General features: G+C 38.8%; 1 protein-coding gene across 5 annotated transcripts in view; it reads left to right on the forward strand.

Moving 5' to 3' along the window:
- GANC (glucosidase alpha, neutral C) overlaps positions 1–17,663 on the forward strand; it is an 89,786-nt gene that overhangs the window by 43,183 nt on the left and 28,940 nt on the right. For 4 of the 5 annotated variants that reach the window (XR_001821020.2, XM_017516289.2, XM_037734164.1 and 1 more), the window contains exons 11-15: positions 9,047–9,282; positions 13,077–13,203; positions 14,263–14,342; positions 16,206–16,349; positions 17,465–17,561. Coding sequence is in view for 3 of the 5 variants with exons in the window: in XM_017516289.2 (XP_017371778.1) it covers positions 9,047–9,282; positions 13,077–13,203; positions 14,263–14,342; positions 16,206–16,349; positions 17,465–17,561 (684 nt within the window). In the remaining 2 variants the exon portion in view is untranslated. The remainder of the gene's footprint in view (positions 1–9,046; positions 9,283–13,076; positions 13,204–14,262; positions 14,343–16,205; positions 16,350–17,464; positions 17,562–17,663) is intronic. The other variant, XR_001821021.2, reaches the window with a different exon arrangement.

Below are 17,663 nucleotides of genomic sequence, written 5' to 3' on the forward strand. Positions count from 1 at the left end.
AAAAAAAAAAAAAAAAAAAAAAATATGTTATATATATTTCATATACAAAAAATAACTCAGAATGGATCTACTATATAAGAGCTAAAACTGTAAAACTCTTAGAAGAAAACGGGTAAATATTCATGAACTTGGATTTGGCAATGGATTCTTAAATATAACAACAAAATCGTGAGCAACAACAACAACAAATACATGTTAGAATTCACTAACATTAAAAACTTTTGTGTGTCAGAAGAAAGTGAAAAAGCAGCCTACAAAATGGAAGAAAATGTCTGTAGATTGTGTATCTGATATGGGTCGCTTATCCAGAATATATGAAGAACGTTCTACAACTCAACAACAAAAAGACAGACTGAGCCCTAGGCCCATATCCCTTATGCTCGCCTGCTAGACTGTCTACCACTGAGGGCACACACAGCCCCTAGACCACAGCCAAGCAATGACCCAGACTGCTGTAGCCACCCTCTGGCACCATATTACAGAGCAGGATCCCCAGGCTGCGGAGAGAGAACTTGCAGGACTCCTGGGTAGAACAGCACTTTAGCAATGATAGAATCCATTTCTGTTTATAATGGTGACATGGACTGGGCACAGTGGCTCACGCCTGTAATCCCAGTGCTTTGGGAAGTCTCCAAAGTACTTCCTTGAATTCGAGTAATCCTCTGCCTTGCTTCTCAAAGGGAGGCTGCAGTGAGCAATGTTTGTGCTACTGCTTTCCAGCCCAGGCAACAGAATGAGACCCTGAATCTAAAAAAATTGTTTTAATACAATAGTGACATGGAAAAAATACTGCTGGATATTTAACATGAATTTGGTTAGAGTAGCTCCGAAAGTTCTGTGATAGCCTACCTCTGTCACAGACATTGGAGAAAAACAGCTCTCAGTCTGAGGGAGATACGAGAGAAGGAAAGAAGGTAAAAGCATCTTGAAGAAAAACTCAGATCGGATATGGGATTGGTCAAGTTGGCCAGAAAATATATCCCCCAAGGAATTCCTCTTTAAAGAATCTGAAGCACATAGCTACCCAGCATGGAATTTAAAACCTGATGAGGAAAGGGGGCATTTTCTCAGCAGAATTTATAAAGCGTTTTACTGCTGTCTCTTCTGGGGTCCATGGGATTGCAGATTTATATTGGAAGGTGTCTGACAACTTCTGCCAGCACCTTTTGATGAAGAATTTGAATGCAGCTTTGTGCATATAGTGGGAATTTCTATCTGAGCTTGTGACACAGCTAACTCAGGAGGTGTTAAGGTCCTTGGGTGGCTGCTTCACTTGTTTTTATTGGTTCTGTAAATGCTGCTTTACTAATTTAGTAAAATGAAAGAATAGACACTAAAATCATACTGACCTGTACTTGTACCTACAGAATCAGTTAATAAGGGTGTCAGACGATTAATATTTACTGTAACAATTTGGCAGTGAATTTTCTTTGGATATTAGATATAAATATCTCAGTATAAATAGTTTTAATATATTAGTCATGATACAGTATTTTAAAAATTATCTGTAGCCTTAATTCCATTAAAACACTTCATATTCCAAAAGAATGAGTAACAGTGATATTAAAATCACTACATTAAAGGATTTACCCAAAATAAATACTGTGGCCTTATATTTACACTACTGTGGAAAATATTATGTTTAAATTTAAATGGATGCAGATTGTCTACTAAAGACTACACTTAACTATGTTAATTGTTCTTAAGTAATGAATAGAGACCAAGTTGCTGCAAATGTCACCGTGTACTTCATACACCAGAGTGTTCTCACTTTTGCAGCATATAAGGACTTCAATCTCCAACTATTAGGTAATCAACTTGGGTAATATTTTCTGTCAAAGGCACCTACTCAGTATCTTTTCCTCTTTATCACTCTGGATTGCTGAATTTAATTCTATCCTTTGTGCTCAACTTTTTTGTGCTCTTAAAATCAGCTTTATGCTACAAGGCTACAGTAATCAAAACAGCATGGTACTGGTACCAAAACAGAGATATACACCAGCGGAACAGAACAGAGGCCTTGGAAATAACGCTACACATCTACAACCATCTGATCTTTGACAAACCTGGCAAAAACAAGCAATGGGGAAAGGACTCCATGTTTAATAAATGGTGTTGGGAAAACTGGCTAGCCATGTGCAGAAAACAGAAACTGGACCCCTTCCTGACACCTTACACTAAAATTAACTCCAGATGTATTAAAGACTTAAACATAAAACTTAACACTATAAAAACCCTAGAAGAAAACCTAGGCAAAACCATTTAGGACATAGGCATAGGCAAAGGACTTCATGACTAAAACAGCAAAAGCATTGGCAACAAAAACCAAAATAGACAAATGGGATCTACTTAAACATAAGAGCTTCTGCACAGCAAAAGAAACAATCTTTAGAGTGAACCAGCAACCAACAGAATGGAAAAAAATTTTTGCAATCTACCCATCTGACAAAGGGCTAATATCCAGAATCTACAAAGAACTAAAACAGATTTACAAGAAAAAAACAAACCCATTCAAAAGCGGACAAAAGACATGAACAGACACCTTTCCAAAGAAGATGTATATGAGGCCAAGAAACATATGAAAAAATGCTCATCATCACTGATCATTAGAGAAATCCAAATCAAAACCACAATGAGATACTATCTCACACCAGTTAGAATGGCGATCATTAAAAAATCTGGAGACAACAGATGCTGGAGAGGATGTGGAGAAATAGGAACACTTTTACACCATTGGTGGGAGTGTAAATTAGTTCAACCATTGTGGAAGACAGTGTGGCAATTCCTCAAGGACCTAGAAATAGAGATTCCGTTTGACCCAGCAATCCCATTACTGGGTATATATCCAAAGGATTATAAATCATTCCGTTATAAAGACACATGCACACATATATTCATTGTGGCATTGTTTACAATAGCAAAGACCTGGAACCAACCCAAATGCCCATCAATGATAGACTGGACAAAAAAAATGTGGCACATATACACCGTGGAATACTATGCAGCCGTAAAATACAATGAGTTCGTGTCCTTTGTAGGGACATGGATGAATCTGGAAACTATCATTCTCAGCAAACTTACACAAGAACAGAAAAATCAAACACCGCATGTTCTCACTCACAGGTGTTGAACAATGAGAACACATGAACACAGGGAGGGGAGCATCACACACTAGGGTCTGTTGCAGGGGACTAGGGGAGGGACAGCAGGGGTTAGAGAGGTTGGGGAAGGATAACATGGGGAGAAATGCCAGATACTGGTGACAGGGGGATGGAGGCAGCAAACCACATTGCCATGTATGTACCCATGTGACAGTCCTGCATGATCCGCACATGTACCCCAGAACCTAAAGTACAATAAAAAATATTTTTTAAAAAATCAGCTTTATCCTAAGCATATCTGTGTCTACTTTTAAAGGCCGGAAATGGAAAAAAAAATAAATATATGTTACATTCTTTAAAAAAGAAAAGGAGCCATACTAAAAGACTAGAAATAAAAAAATAAATAAATCTTTACCAAATCCTTAAAAAAGCAAAAAGACAACCCAATTCTAAAATGGGCAAAGGATTAAAGAGATATTTCTGCAAAGAAGATATGTAAATGAACAACAAGCCCATGAAAATCCACTCAACATCGTTAGTCATTAGGAAAATGCAAATCAAAACCACAGTAAAATATTAGTTAACACCCACTAGGATGGCTAAATCCAAAAAATGGAAAAACATAAGTGTTTATGAGGATGCAGAGAAATTGGAACATTGCTGGTGGAAATGTAAAATGACTCAGCCATTGCAGAAAACAATTTGGCATTTCCTCACAAAGTTAAACATAGAATTACCATATGACCCAGTGTGATGGTTAATGTTATGTGTCAATTTGGCTAGGTTGTGGTACCCAGATATTTAAACACCAGTCTCGATGTTTCTGTGAAGGTATTTTTTAATGAGATTAACATTTAATACAGTAGACTTTTGCGTAAAGCAGATTACTGTCCATAACGAGAGTGGGCCTCATCCAGTAGTTGAAGGCCTTAGAGAAAAAGATTGAGGTCCCTGGGGAAAACGGAATGTCTCCAGCTTGCCTTCAGGCTTAGGCTGCTACATCAACTCTTCTCTAGTATGCCAGTATCTCCTGCAAAACTCAGACTTGCCAGCCCCTACAATCACAGGGGCCACTTATTTTAAATTAATCAATATTTGTATCTCCCTCTGAGTATTTATACATATTTATAGATATATAAATATCTGTAAATATATTCAGTATAAATCCTATTAATTCTGTTTCTCTGAAGGACCTGTGTTCTCTGAAGAACCCTAACAGATACACCCAGCAATTCTACTCCTAGGTATATGCACAAGGAAATTGAAAGCAGGGACTCAACAGATACATGTATGCCAATGATCACTGTAGCATTATTCTCGATAGCCAAAAAGTGGAAACAATCCAAGTGCCCATGAAAGATGGACAAATAAACAAAATGTGGTATATACATAGAATATTATTCAGCTATAAAAAGAAATGAAATTCAGGTACATGCAACATGAATGAACCTTGAAAATATGGAAAATGAAACAAGACAGACATGAAAGGACAAGTATTATATGATCCACTCCTATGAAGTGGCTACAATATGCAAATTTGTCAAGACAGAGATTAGAGGGGACTGAGAGATGTGATTGATGGGGAGTTACTGCTTAGTGATTATAGAGTTTCTGCTTGGGGTGATGTAAAGGTTTTAGAAATAGTGGTAATGCTTCTACTTCATGGTGAATGTAATTAGTATCACTGGATTGGACTTGGAAATGGTTAAAATGGCAAATTTTGTTTTACATATTTTGCCACAGTTTTAAAAAATTAATAATGTAATATGCCATAAAAACACACATTGAATTGTGTGTTTTAGATGGGTGAATTGCATGGTATTTCAATAAAGCTGTTAAAAACAAAAGTAATGCAGCATCATTTCTGCTGCGTTCTGTTGCGAAAAGCAAGCTCAGTGTAGCCCATGTTCAAGGGTGTTCAATTCCAGTTGTGACAGGAGGAATGACAGTTTGGATATGGACACCCATGCAGGAATAAGTACTATCAAAGCCCACCTGCGGCTACATTCAACATTATTATTAGGGAGAATCCTGGTTTATCCTAAAGCACTTCAAAAATACTGGATCTCCCGCCATGTTCAAAGACATTAAAGATTATTTATTGATTCCTGCTGAGGGTTTAGCTCAATCATACACCATACTCTCCTGTGTCTTTCACCCAATCTAGTTATATCACAGCTTTTGGTTAAATCAATATTAAGTGTTTACATTTTTCACATACTCAAGGATGATACTTTATCCAGTCTACTTCTTTCCCTGGAGACTTTCTTCCCTGCCAGAGCTCTTCATCCTCCTCTTCCCATCTGCGCCATTGCTCTCTAGGTTCCCTACACAGCTTTCATCTCAGAACTTACCTTTGTTGTTTTCTGGTGTTGTATCCCTCCTTTCTCGGGTCCCTGTTTTTCTCTTTTCTGGTTTATTCTCTTGTTGTATTTGTTTATTTGTAGCATCTTCTGGTAGTTTCCTAAGAAAGTTTGCATTGGAGGTACTCTTTTTGCCTCCTTGCAAGTGTGAAACCATCTTTTTTCCTACCTTTACCTTGATTGATAATTTGCCTGGCAAGACTGAATATTCTTTCTCTCAGAATTTATGTTATTGTCTTCTACTTTCTTGCTCCAAAACCATTCTTAATTCTATTTCTTTGTTCCTCTGTATATAATCTGTCTTTTCTCTCTGAAATACCTTCTCTGTTGCTGACATTCCATATTTCCAATATTCTGAAATTTTATAATAAAACCTCTTGATGGAGATCTTTTGTTTGTTTGTTTGAATCAGGGTTTCCCTCTGTGCCTAGATTGGAGTGTATCAGTGTGATCATGGTTTACTACAGCCTCGAATTCCTGGGTTCAAGCGATCATCAGACCTCAGAATCCTGAGTTGATGGGACTTACAGGCATGTGCCACCATGCCCAGCTAATTTTTTCATTGTTTGTATAGGCAGGGTATCACTAGGTTACTCAGGCTGGTCTTGAAATCCTGGGCTCAAGGGATCTTCCCACCTCAGCCTCCCAAAGTGCTAGGATTACAGATGTGAGCCTCCACACCTGGCTGTAGGTCTTTTAAAATAATTATTGTTCTGGGTATTAGATATGGACCCCTTCAATTGTGTCCTTCAGTTCTGAGAAATTGTGTCCTTCAGTTCTGAGAAACTGTCTTGAATTATTCCTTAGATTAATTTTTTCCTTCCTTTTCCTCTTTCTGCTCTACGGATTTTATAATCTTCTTTTCCTTTTTTGTCTGCTTTTTGAGCAATATTCTCAATTGTATTTTCTAGGCCTTTCATCTATGGCTATCATGTTTCTGCTTTCTTAGAGCTCTTTTCTATCCTCTGATGGTTCCTTGGTTTTTGTTTTCATTTTATGCAAAGCAGTGGCAAAACATTTATTATCATGAAATGTGTACATCCTATTTTTTTCAAGTAACAAATTTGCTGGTAACATTATTTATTTAACCTGTTTCACTCAGACAGACTCATGATCAATAATGCTCTGTATAATTTCAAGTCCGATGAGCCTCTAAGTTTTTTGTTTTTTGTTTTTAAGAGACAGGGTCTCACTCTGTTGCCCAGCCTGGACTACAGTGGCGTGATCATGGCTCAGTGCAGCCTGTAACTCCTGAGCTCAAACGATCCTCCTGCTTCAGCCTCCTGAGTAGCTGGGACTGTGGTCATGTGCCACATGCCCAGCTAATTCTCTTTATCTGTTTATTTTAAATATTTTGTTGAGATGCGGTCTTGCCATGTTACCCAGGTTAGTCTTGAACTCCTAGTCTCAAATCATCCTCCTGCTTCAGCCTTCCAAAGCACTGAGATCTTCTAAGTATTTTTACCCCACTTATAAAACTTGCTGAGGAATTCAAAATAGCACACTGCATTAAATAGCACGTATTGTTTCATAAATTGTATACAGGTTGAGTATTCCATGCCTGAGACTCTAGAGTGTGTCAGATTTTGGGTTATTTTGATTTTTGAATATTTTCATGAAACTTACTGGCTGAGTATATCTAATCTGAAAATCCAAAACCCAAAATGCTTCAATCAGGATTTCCTTTTGAGTGTCATGCTGGTGTTCAAAAAGTTCCAGATTTTAGAGGCCAGGTGTGGTGGCTCACACCTGTAGTCTCAGCATTTTGGGAGGTAGACAAATCACCTAAGGTCATGAGTTCGAGACCAGCCTGGCCAACATGGTGAAACCCCATCTCTACTGAAAATACAAACATTAGCTGGGCCTAGTGGCATATGCCTGTAGTCCCAGCTACTCAGGAGGCCAAGGCAGGAAAAGTACTTGAACCTATAGGCGGAGTTTGCAGTGAGCCAAGATTGTGACACTGCACTCCAGCCTGGGTGACAGAGTGAGACTCCATCTTAAAAAAAAAAAAGTTTCAGATTTTAGAGCATTTCAGATTTTGGCTTTTCAAATTAGGGATACTAAACCTACACTTGTTTTATGCTATCCTAGTATTAAGTACAATATCTTTTTTCATCTCCCTAGAGATAACTGGTAATAATGTTTTGATATTTACTTTGGTTCCTTGTATTGCCCCTGTTTTCTCAGAGATCCTTTTATGCTGTTTCTTTATTTGGGTTGCTGTCTCTGAGTTTGGAGACTTTGCTCAAATGTGGGCTTTGAGCTGGAGTCTCACTCTTTTGCCCAGGCTGGAGTGCAGTGGTGCTATCTCAGCTCACTGCAACCTCTGCCTTCTGGGTTCAAGCGATTCTTCTGCCTCAGCTTCCCAAATAGCTGGGATTACAGTTGCCCACCACCACACCTGCATAAATTTTGTATTTTTAGTAGAGACAGGGTTTCACCATGTTGGCCAGGCTGGTCTCAAACTCCTGACTTCAAGTGATCCACCCGCCCCGGCCTCCCAAATTGCTGGGATTACAGGAATGAGCCACCACACCTGGCCTCCATTCATATTTCATGGTGGCTCTGTGTGCCTGGGGGAGTCTTCCACTCTAGTTTTGAGGGTGGGCATGTCTGCTAGTGTTTGGGAGTGGGGTGAGCTCTTCATCAGTATCTTCCTCAATAGCACTCTGGAGAGAGCTTTCCTGACTTTGCTCAACAGTTACCACCCCTCCCCTGCCTACCACTTGCCAAATTTTTGGTGAGATTATTCCATTCTCATTATCTTTGTTTTTATGGCTTTCTTCATTTTTTTCTTTTCTTTACCCAGATTTTAGTGTGAATTTAGGAGGGGAAGGAGACACATGCAAGTGGTTAACCAGAAGTCCTTCATGTTATCAGTAAACATTTTGATAATAATTTACTGAAACTTTTTCCCAAGTTCAGTCTCTTTCCCTTCAGCTGAGTCCTAATGCTGCACCCTGACTTAATTTTTCTAAAATATAGGTCTGCTAAGATTAAATCTTGCCAAACTTTTGATGACTTCTCGTAAGATAAGATTCAGAATTCCTAACCTCAATTTACAGGGCCCTTGACAATCTAACCCTATACATTGTCATCTTCTACTGGTCTCTCTCACACTGTGATACCCTGGAATATTTGTTTTTCTCTAAGCCTGTCATGTACTTCTCTGCCTGTGTTTTTTCTATTCCCTGTGTCCAGAATGCTCTATCTATTCTCCCTGTCTAGTATATTCCTACTTAGTCTACAAGTTCCAAACCAGGTGTTTTCTCCTCTTTGAAGCCTTTCAAGTTCCCATACTTCACCGCAGGCAGAATTTATTAACCTCTCTGTGTTCTGGTAGCACTAGACTGACAAGTTAACCTGGAAGTTATACCTCAGGACAAGACAGTTTATTTACACTCCTGCCTCATTAGCCAGGTTGTCACTTCCTTGAAGGCAAGGACTATGCTTTCTTCTCCTTGATATTCTAAGCATGAACTCAGTACTGAATACTCTGTAGACATTGAGGAAATATTTATCAAATGAATAATGATCATTGTGGTGGCAGTTGACTCAATTGTCATCTTCTTTTTTTAGGCACACAAGCCATGCCCCCTCTTTTCTCTTTGGGCTACCACCAGTGCCGCTGGAATTATGAAGATGAGCAGGATGTAAAAGCAGTGGATGCAGGGTTTGATGAGCATGACATTCCTTATGATGCCATGTGGCTGGACATAGAGCACACTGAGGGCAAGAGGTACTTCACCTGGGACCAAAAAAGATTCCCCAACCCCAAGAAGATGCAAGAGCTGCTCAGGAGCAAAAAGCGTAAGGTAAAATAAGCCAACATTTCTGAACCTTTTAATTACAGAGCTTTGAAAAATGTTTTAAACTTGCCTTGGCATATCAATGGTGGAGAAACATCTGATTTTTTTTAAAATTGCTATGAAAATAGTAGATTCAAATGTAACTGTCACTGTGTTAAGAGAGAAAATGAATGGTGAAAAGGCGGTGACTCCATCCATTCCTGGCTTAGTTATCTAGCTCCCTATAATGAGGAAGCTGTCTAGCATTTTCAGTTCCGTTTGTTCTGGCCACCTGGTATTAGTATGATCCCCCTCACTCAAAATTTGGTTTCCGTGTCTCGACACCACACATGCACCAAGAGTATATTAAAAAGTTTATTACTCATATAATGAGGCTTTCTGGGGAGAACAGGGCTGGCTCCCAAGCTGGTTTGAAAATTGATTGAGAGAACTGGGAAAGGAGATCGGCTCAGTTTTTATGGTGGTTAGCGGGTGGGGACAGGGCAAGGGCTCTTGCATACAGGCTGAGGCTTAGATAGTTTGAACCCCTGGCTGGCACCAAAAGAGGGAGCACTAGAGCTTTCTTTGTCAGCTTGCCCAGATATGGCCAGAAAGGTAAGTGGGGAGTGGCAGGGCTTGAAAACGCTTAACAGTCAAATATCAAATATGGTATCAAATTCTTTATTACACTATTTTTCCTGCATACTTCCCTGATGGACTCCACCTGTCAATCTGGCCAAGAAAAGAACAGAAATAGAAAATGGGGAGGCAGAGAAGCCACTGGAACATGCATAATGCTGCTTTCCAGTTCCGGGAGTATTAGTGGTGGTAATAGCAATAATGAAAAGATGTGGTCTTACAGTGACTGAGGAAAAGACAAGTATCCAACCACAATACAGGGAAGTAACATGAGAGCCAAAGAAAGGTCAGGGTAGGGGACAGGCCAAGAAAGAGAAGATCATATCCTCAAGACTTAAGCAGGGCTTGGTTCCAGAGGTGCATTTTATTTTATTTATTTATTTGTTTTTTCCAAGATGGAGTCTCACTCTTTCGCCCAGGCTGGAGTGCTGTAGTGCAATCTCGGCTCACTGCATCCTCTGCCTCATGGGTTCATATAGTTCTCCTGCTTCAGCCTCCTGAGTAGCTAGAATTACAGGCATGCACCACCATACCCAGCTAATTTTTATATTTTTAGTAGAGATAGGGTTTCATCATGTTGGATTTTCAAATTAGGGATGAACTCCTGACCTCAAGAGATCCATCCAACTCAGCCCTCCAAAGTGCTGGAGTTACAGGCGTGAGCCTCCATGCCTGGCCTAGAAATGCATTTTAGATGAGCCCTAAAGAATATCCCTAACTAATGGGTAAGCTGGGAGAGAGAGGAGGGCAGTGCAGCCAGAGGAAGGAGCATTAGGGGTGTTTGGAAAGCAGTATACAGGCAAGTTTGACAGGTGAGTAAGGCATATGTGGGTTCTAGTAGTGGAGGATCTGACCAGAAAGGCTGGAACCCTTTTGTAATCTGCTTTGTATACATTTGAAGACATTACAAGTTTTTGAATTAGGGGTTAATAATCCAGAATACATGATAAACTCCTACAACTTAGCAACAAAAAAACAGAATGGGCAAAGAACTTGAATAGATATCTCTCCAAATAAGATATACAAATAGCCAACGAGCACAAGAAAAGATGCTCAATGCCAGTAATCATTAGGAAAATGCAAATGGAGACCACAATGAAATACCGTTTTACATCATTAAGATGATGGCTATTTAAAAAAAAAAATACACACACAGGTGTTGGCAAGGATGTAGAGAAATTGCAATCCTTGTGTACTGTTGATAGGAAGGCAAAATGGTGTAGCTGTTATGGAAAACAGTATGACAGTTCCTCAAAAATTTTTAAATGGAATTACTATATGATCTAGCAGTTCCACTTAATATACCCAAAGGAATTGGAAGCAGGAACCCAAACAGATATTTATACACCCATGTTTATAGCAGCATTAGTCACAGTAGCCAAAAGGTCAAAGCAACCCAAGTTGCTTGGGTTGCAACTCTGTTAAAAAATTAATATGTAAACAAAATATGGTGTATACATTCAACAGAATGTTATTCAGGCTTTAAAGGGAAGGAAATTCTAATAGATACTACAGCATGGATGAACCTTGATGATATATGCTAAGTGAAATAAGCCTGTTGCAAAAAGACAAACACTGTATGATTCCACTAATTTAAAGTAATTAGAGTAGTTAGACTCATAAAGACAGAAAGTATTATAGAATAGTGTTTGCTGGGGCTAGGAGGAGGGAATGAGACATCATTATTTAATGGGTATAGAGGTTTAGTTTTAGTTTTGCAACATGAGAGAGTACTGGAGATTGAGTACAACATTGTGAATGTACATACTTAACAGTACTAAACTCCACACTTAAAAATGGTTAAGATGGTAAATTTTTTGTCATGTGTATTTTACCACAGTTTAAAATTTTAGGCTGGGCATGGTGGCTCATGCTTGTAATCCCAGCACTTTGGGAGGCCAGGGAGGGGGGAATCACCTGAGGTCAGGTGTTCAAACTCAGCCTGGCCAACATGGTGAAACCCCATCTCCACTAAAAATACAAAAAAAAATTAGCTGGGCATGGTAGTGGGCACCTATGATCCCTGCTACGCAGGAGGCTGAGGCAGGAGAAACACTTGAACCCGGGAGGCAGAGGTTGCAGTGATCTGAGATCGCAGCACTACACTCCAGCCTGAGCGACAGAGTGAGACTGTCTCAAACAAACAAATAAAAATTTAAGAAAATTTTTGAGCAATGAAGAATTAAACTTTAGCATTGAGGACAGATCAGAATAGAGATGAGGAAGGGTGATTAGATGGTGCTGTAGCCAAATAAAGTGTTTTTGAGGGCCTAGACTGGTGGAAGTATGAATATTTATGTATGTATGACTTTAGAAAGGCAGGGAGAGATGCTAGAGTTACAATGCTGTGGCTTATAGCTTTTCTCAAATCTCCTTCCTAATATGCCTCCACCACTGGGCTTGGGGACTTTGTTTGATTTTAATGTGTTATTCTCTTGGTTTCGTTAATGTTTATTTATATCACTGTTATCTAAGCATCTAAATGTCCAGGGAGCAGGTACCCTGCCAACTTAGTTCTCTATGTATAATATCCAGCACCCAGCATCATGGATCGATAGAGACTTAATCAATGCTATTTAAAGAACATGTATTGGTTAGGCAGCAATAATTTTAAAAGAGCATTGGCCTGTTTTGTTTTTGTTTTTGTTTTTTTCTTTTTTAGAGATGAGGTCTTGCTCTGTCACCCAGGTTAGACTGCAGTGACATGATCACGGCTCACCACAGCAGTGACCTCCCTGGCTCAAACGATCCTCCCACCTTAGCCTCCTGAGTAGCTGGATCCACAGGTGGATACCACCACACCCAGCTAATTTTTAAATTTTTTTTTATAGAGGTGAGGTTCCACTATGTTGCCCAGGCTGGTCTCAAACTCCTGGCCTTAAGCAATCGTCCTACCTTGGCCTCCCAATGTGCTGGGACTACAGGTGTGAGCTCCTGCACCTGACCAACATTGGCTTGGTTTTGATATTAATTGAACATCTCATAAGCACGTGAAGGGTTATAGGGTTTTACTGGTATCTGAAATATTTCTCTTTTTTGTTTTTATTTTTGTGTCTGAAATATTTCAATACTAGTTGTAGTTGTTTGTAAAAATTGAACCCCCAAACTGTGGTGAAAACATGTAATTGAATACTTGTCTTACATAAAACTGATGAGACCTCTAAATCTTTATGTCCTGACAGCTTGTGGTCATCAGTGATCCCCACATCAAGATTGATCCTGACTACTCAGTATATGTGAAGGCCAAAGATCAGGGCTTCTTTGTGAGGAATCAGGAAGGGGAAGACTTTGAAGGGGTGTGCTGGCCTGGTATGAAATCACTTTATACACTTATTATTTCTGCTTGTTCAATACCGATTAAGAAGGGTACATGATCATCTGTCTGCTCCCTTGTAGATGTCTCTTACTCCTCTAGCTATATTTTAAGCATCTAATTTAAGGAAGAGATAGTATTGCCTTCTTTTGCATCTTTCGTAACACCTGGTACTGCAATTTTATGTATTTATCAATAATTGAATGAGTGAATGAAAAATAACCAAACCTCAGTGACATGCTTTTTTTGTAACCAAATAGAGATAAAAATTTGGGGAATGAGAAAAGAGGAGGAGGAAGGAGAAAGAAAAAAAGGGGATCCTGCAAGTTCTCTCCCTGTGATTGCTCTTCACCCTTTTAACCCATAGTTTTGACTTCCCAGCCTTACATGAGTGACCTCAGCCACCCTGGTGACTATGGATTCTTTATTTCAAAAGTTATTAAAAATTATTAATTTAAAGCCTTGGTAGAAAGTCCCCAAGGACAAAACGAAAATCATCACATATCATAGCACTCTATTATAAATCCATGTACTGTAGAGAAACTCTGTGCCTTTCTTTTTTTCCCTTACACCACTTGAACACAATTCTCCGTTCTCTTTAAGAATCAAGAGATCGGCCAGGCGTGGTGGCTCATGCCTGTAATCCTAGCACTTTGGGAGGCCGAGGCGGGTGGATCACCTGAGGTAAGGAGTTCAAGACCAGCCTGGCCGTCATGGTGAAACCCCATCTTTAAAAAAAAAAGAAAAGAATCAAGAGATTACTGCAGAATATTTGCCATCCTTACTTGGGCTATCTTAGGCCATCAGTGAGGGACAGGCTCCATCATGATGCTTGTACATTTCCCTGGGCCTCTGGTGTTGAAAAGTCTAGTGATTGTCACTGGAGCCCAGCATTGCCTTTTGCACCTCTCAACAGACCACTCCTCTGTCAGCCATCTTTTATGTTTATGTAAGGTGCCTATTTCCTAGCTCTCACATCTGATATCTACTTTATAACGCATCTTACTGTGAGGGCCACTGTTCCTAACGGGCTGCCTATTGTTCTGCCTCCACAGGTCTCTCCTCTTACTTGGATTTCACCAATCCCAAGGTCAGAGGGTGGTATTCAAGTCTTTTTGCTTTCCCTGTGTATCAGGTTGGTTTTTATTCGTTTGCTCTTTTCTAGTTACTTGAAAGAGTGAAAGAAGCAGAAAAAGTGATTGAATAGAACCATTCAATTTCATTCAGTAGCTTTGATATATAATGCTTGTATTAAAAGGAAAGTATGGCCACCATATTGCAGACTCTGGGGGTGCTGGGAGGGGTGCCATATGCATTACCAAATGCACAAAAGCTGTGATTTGACCTCTATTATAATAGACTGTATGATATATCAAAGTACTTTATAGCAGAGGTTTATTATATTTTCAAATTGATATATAAATTTTTATATAAAATTGTATTCCATAACTGTTATTTAAATATGCTGATACATGTGAAAATATCTTACAACATATTTGTCATTAAAAGTGAAGTACAATTTTTAAACAAGCTGATAAGAATCACAGGGAAAACTGGAGAGGCCGTATCTGGAGAACTGTTTTCAACCAATTATGGTGATATTGATGATGGCAGTGATGATGATGATGATATCTAATGCAAGTTGAATACTTGCTATGTTACAAGCATTGTGCTGAGGACTTTATGTGCATCAAACCATTTGTCTTTATAATAACCCTCTGAAATTGGAACTATAACTAAAAATCTAACCTCATAGATTAAGAAATTGAGACAGAAAAGTTTAAAAACTTGCCAAGATCACACATCTAGTTAATGATGGAACCAAAATTTGAAATCAGATCTGTTTGTCTCCCAAGCCCAGCTTTTAAACACTAAACTTTAGTTTCTGGGCATCAAGTATTAGGGCACTAGTAAACAACTTAGTACAGGGCCTTGGGCCAAATCTGGCCATGGCTGTTCATTTCCCTGTTATTTGTGGCTGCTTTTGTATTACTATGGCAGAGTTAAATAATGGAAAAAGACCTCATGGCCTGCAAAGTTGAAAATATTTAGTATCTGGACCTTTACCAAAAATGTTTCCCAATCCCTGCCTTAGATGGTACTAACGGAAAGATAAGGTAGTTAAATATTTGGAAATAATACACCCTTGTTCATAGAAGTGTACATTTTAGAAATCGAGAAGAAAGAGTCAAAAGAAGACAAGTAAGCCCCCTCCAGGCATTTGAAAGACTTGCATGTGGGCAAGGTGACAGATGTATTCCATGGAGTCCCAGAAGGCAAGCTAGGTAGGCTCTGTGAGGGGAGTGTTACAAGGAGCAGGACTTCTGGAAAATAGTGGAATGAGCTGCCTGAGGGACTCTCTGTCTTTTTAGCTATTCAGTCAAATGCCGAAAGATCAGGGATTCTAGAAAAGACCAGGGATTCTGCAATGCCGTGTTAACTAGATGACTCAACTGTCCCTTCCCACTCTTAAATTGAACAATTCTGTGTAGAATACAAACTATAGATCATGTTAACAAGCAGGTATATTGGCTGTCAAGTCTTTCAAAGTATTAGAGAGAAAATAGAATCTTGTCATGTTCAGCTATAGTTGCCCTTAGTTAAGAGTCGTGGCATATGATGCATGAGAAAGAGCCTAAGTATGAATATTCACAACCTTTCCCATAGGGGTCCTGCTGGGAGGTCTTGGAATGAACTTGCCAGGCAATATATATTTCACAGACAACATAGGGCAGCATTTTTTATTCATCAGCAAATATTTGTTGAGATCTTTCTATGGACCAGGTGCTATTCTATCCTAGATGTTTGGGATTTATTAATGAACAAAACAGACAAAATGTCATGCCTTGTGGAACTTATACTCTAGCAGTGAAGCAGAGGACAAAGCATAGATAATAAACATAATTTTTAAAATGAGGTAGGAAAGTGGAATGGTGACAGCTATTATATAGATATCATCAATGTAGGAGTGTCATTATGACCAAGGTTTACTTCCTAGGGATCTACGGACATCCTCTTCCTTTGGAATGACATGAATGAGCCCTCTGTCTTTAGAGGGCCAGAACAAACCATGCAGAAGAATGCCATTCATCATGGCAATTGGGAGCACAGAGAACTCCACAACATCTACGGTTTTTATCACGTAAGACATCCAGAAAGAACTGGGCTCATGTGACCTGCCTTTTGGCTTAAAGTCATTTGCTTTGTAAAATCATAGCTGTGCTCTACTGTTCATTTCTCTTTGTATGTCTTTTCTGACGACTGCAATGAGTCTTAGGTAGTAGCCAATACAAGACTTTTTATTATTTCTCCCTTTGCTTTTTTTTCTTTTCATGATGAACTGGATGAACTTTTAAATATTATGAAATTTATAACATAAAAACCACTGCCTTGATAGTAGCCATTAATAAGTGGCACTCACTGGCTCAAACTTTTATTGATGCAAGCAGTATATAAATATGTGAATGAACGTAATTAAAACAAGTGTTTTAAGATTTCACAAATATCTAAATACAGCAAGTCTTATAGTCACACTGGAGGAGCAAGATTTAGAGCACAGACATATAATTTCAATACGTATACTTTAAAAATGTAAAGCCTTCCTTAAGTACTTAGTTTTCTCAATAAAGTTGATAAAATTACCTTTCACTTACCAACTGCATCCCAAAGACTTGGCAGACACTTTCTGTCATATATATGCATGGTTCTTCGTTATTTTCAAATTGTGACCATATTCCTGTGGCCCTCTTGCCTATTGGTATTTTCCAATGGGAGCTGCTGGCTAAATATAAGCACAGTTTTCAGATAGTAATGTGTTTGTATCTTTAACAGCCTGTTGCAATAACTATAGACTGCTTTAGTTAGTGAACTTTCTTATTTAGTTCAGGACCAGTCATTTAACCTCTCTGAATCTCAGTTTTTCCTACCAGTGAAAACCATCTGTCTCAGAGGTTGTTATGTAGACTATATGAGAAAATTGTATTAAGTGCCTAGCAATAGTGAGCACTAAAGAAATGCTAGCTGATTGTTTATTATTGTTTCATTGCTATTGCTAACCAAAGAAAATTTTCCATTCTTTTAATAGGAGAATTTGGAGTAGTCTCATTATGCCACAAAAACTATTTTATGGATTTATTTTAATATTTTCCATTTCACACTCCTGCCTGCTGTTTGCTTTTTGTATTTTAGATAGCTTATTGGGGATGTCTGTACAAATCCAATCATCTCTTTGAAATTTGTCTTGTTTGGTGTTAACAGCAAATGGCTACTGCAGAAGGACTGATACAACGATCTGAAGGGAAGGAGAGACCCTTTGTTCTTACACGTTCTTTCTTTGCTGGATCACAAAAGTATGGTAAGGAATGGCTCATATTAGACTTAAAAACATGTTAGCAACTTGGGTTTTTTTACCTTTTATAGAATGTAATGTTTCTGTGTTGATGCCTTCATTTTCATT

The sequence above is a fragment of the Cebus imitator genome, unplaced genomic scaffold, assembly GCF_001604975.1.
Source record: "Cebus imitator isolate Cc_AM_T3 unplaced genomic scaffold, Cebus_imitator-1.0 Scaffold579, whole genome shotgun sequence".
Classification (NCBI taxonomy): domain Eukaryota; kingdom Metazoa; phylum Chordata; class Mammalia; order Primates; family Cebidae; genus Cebus; species Cebus imitator.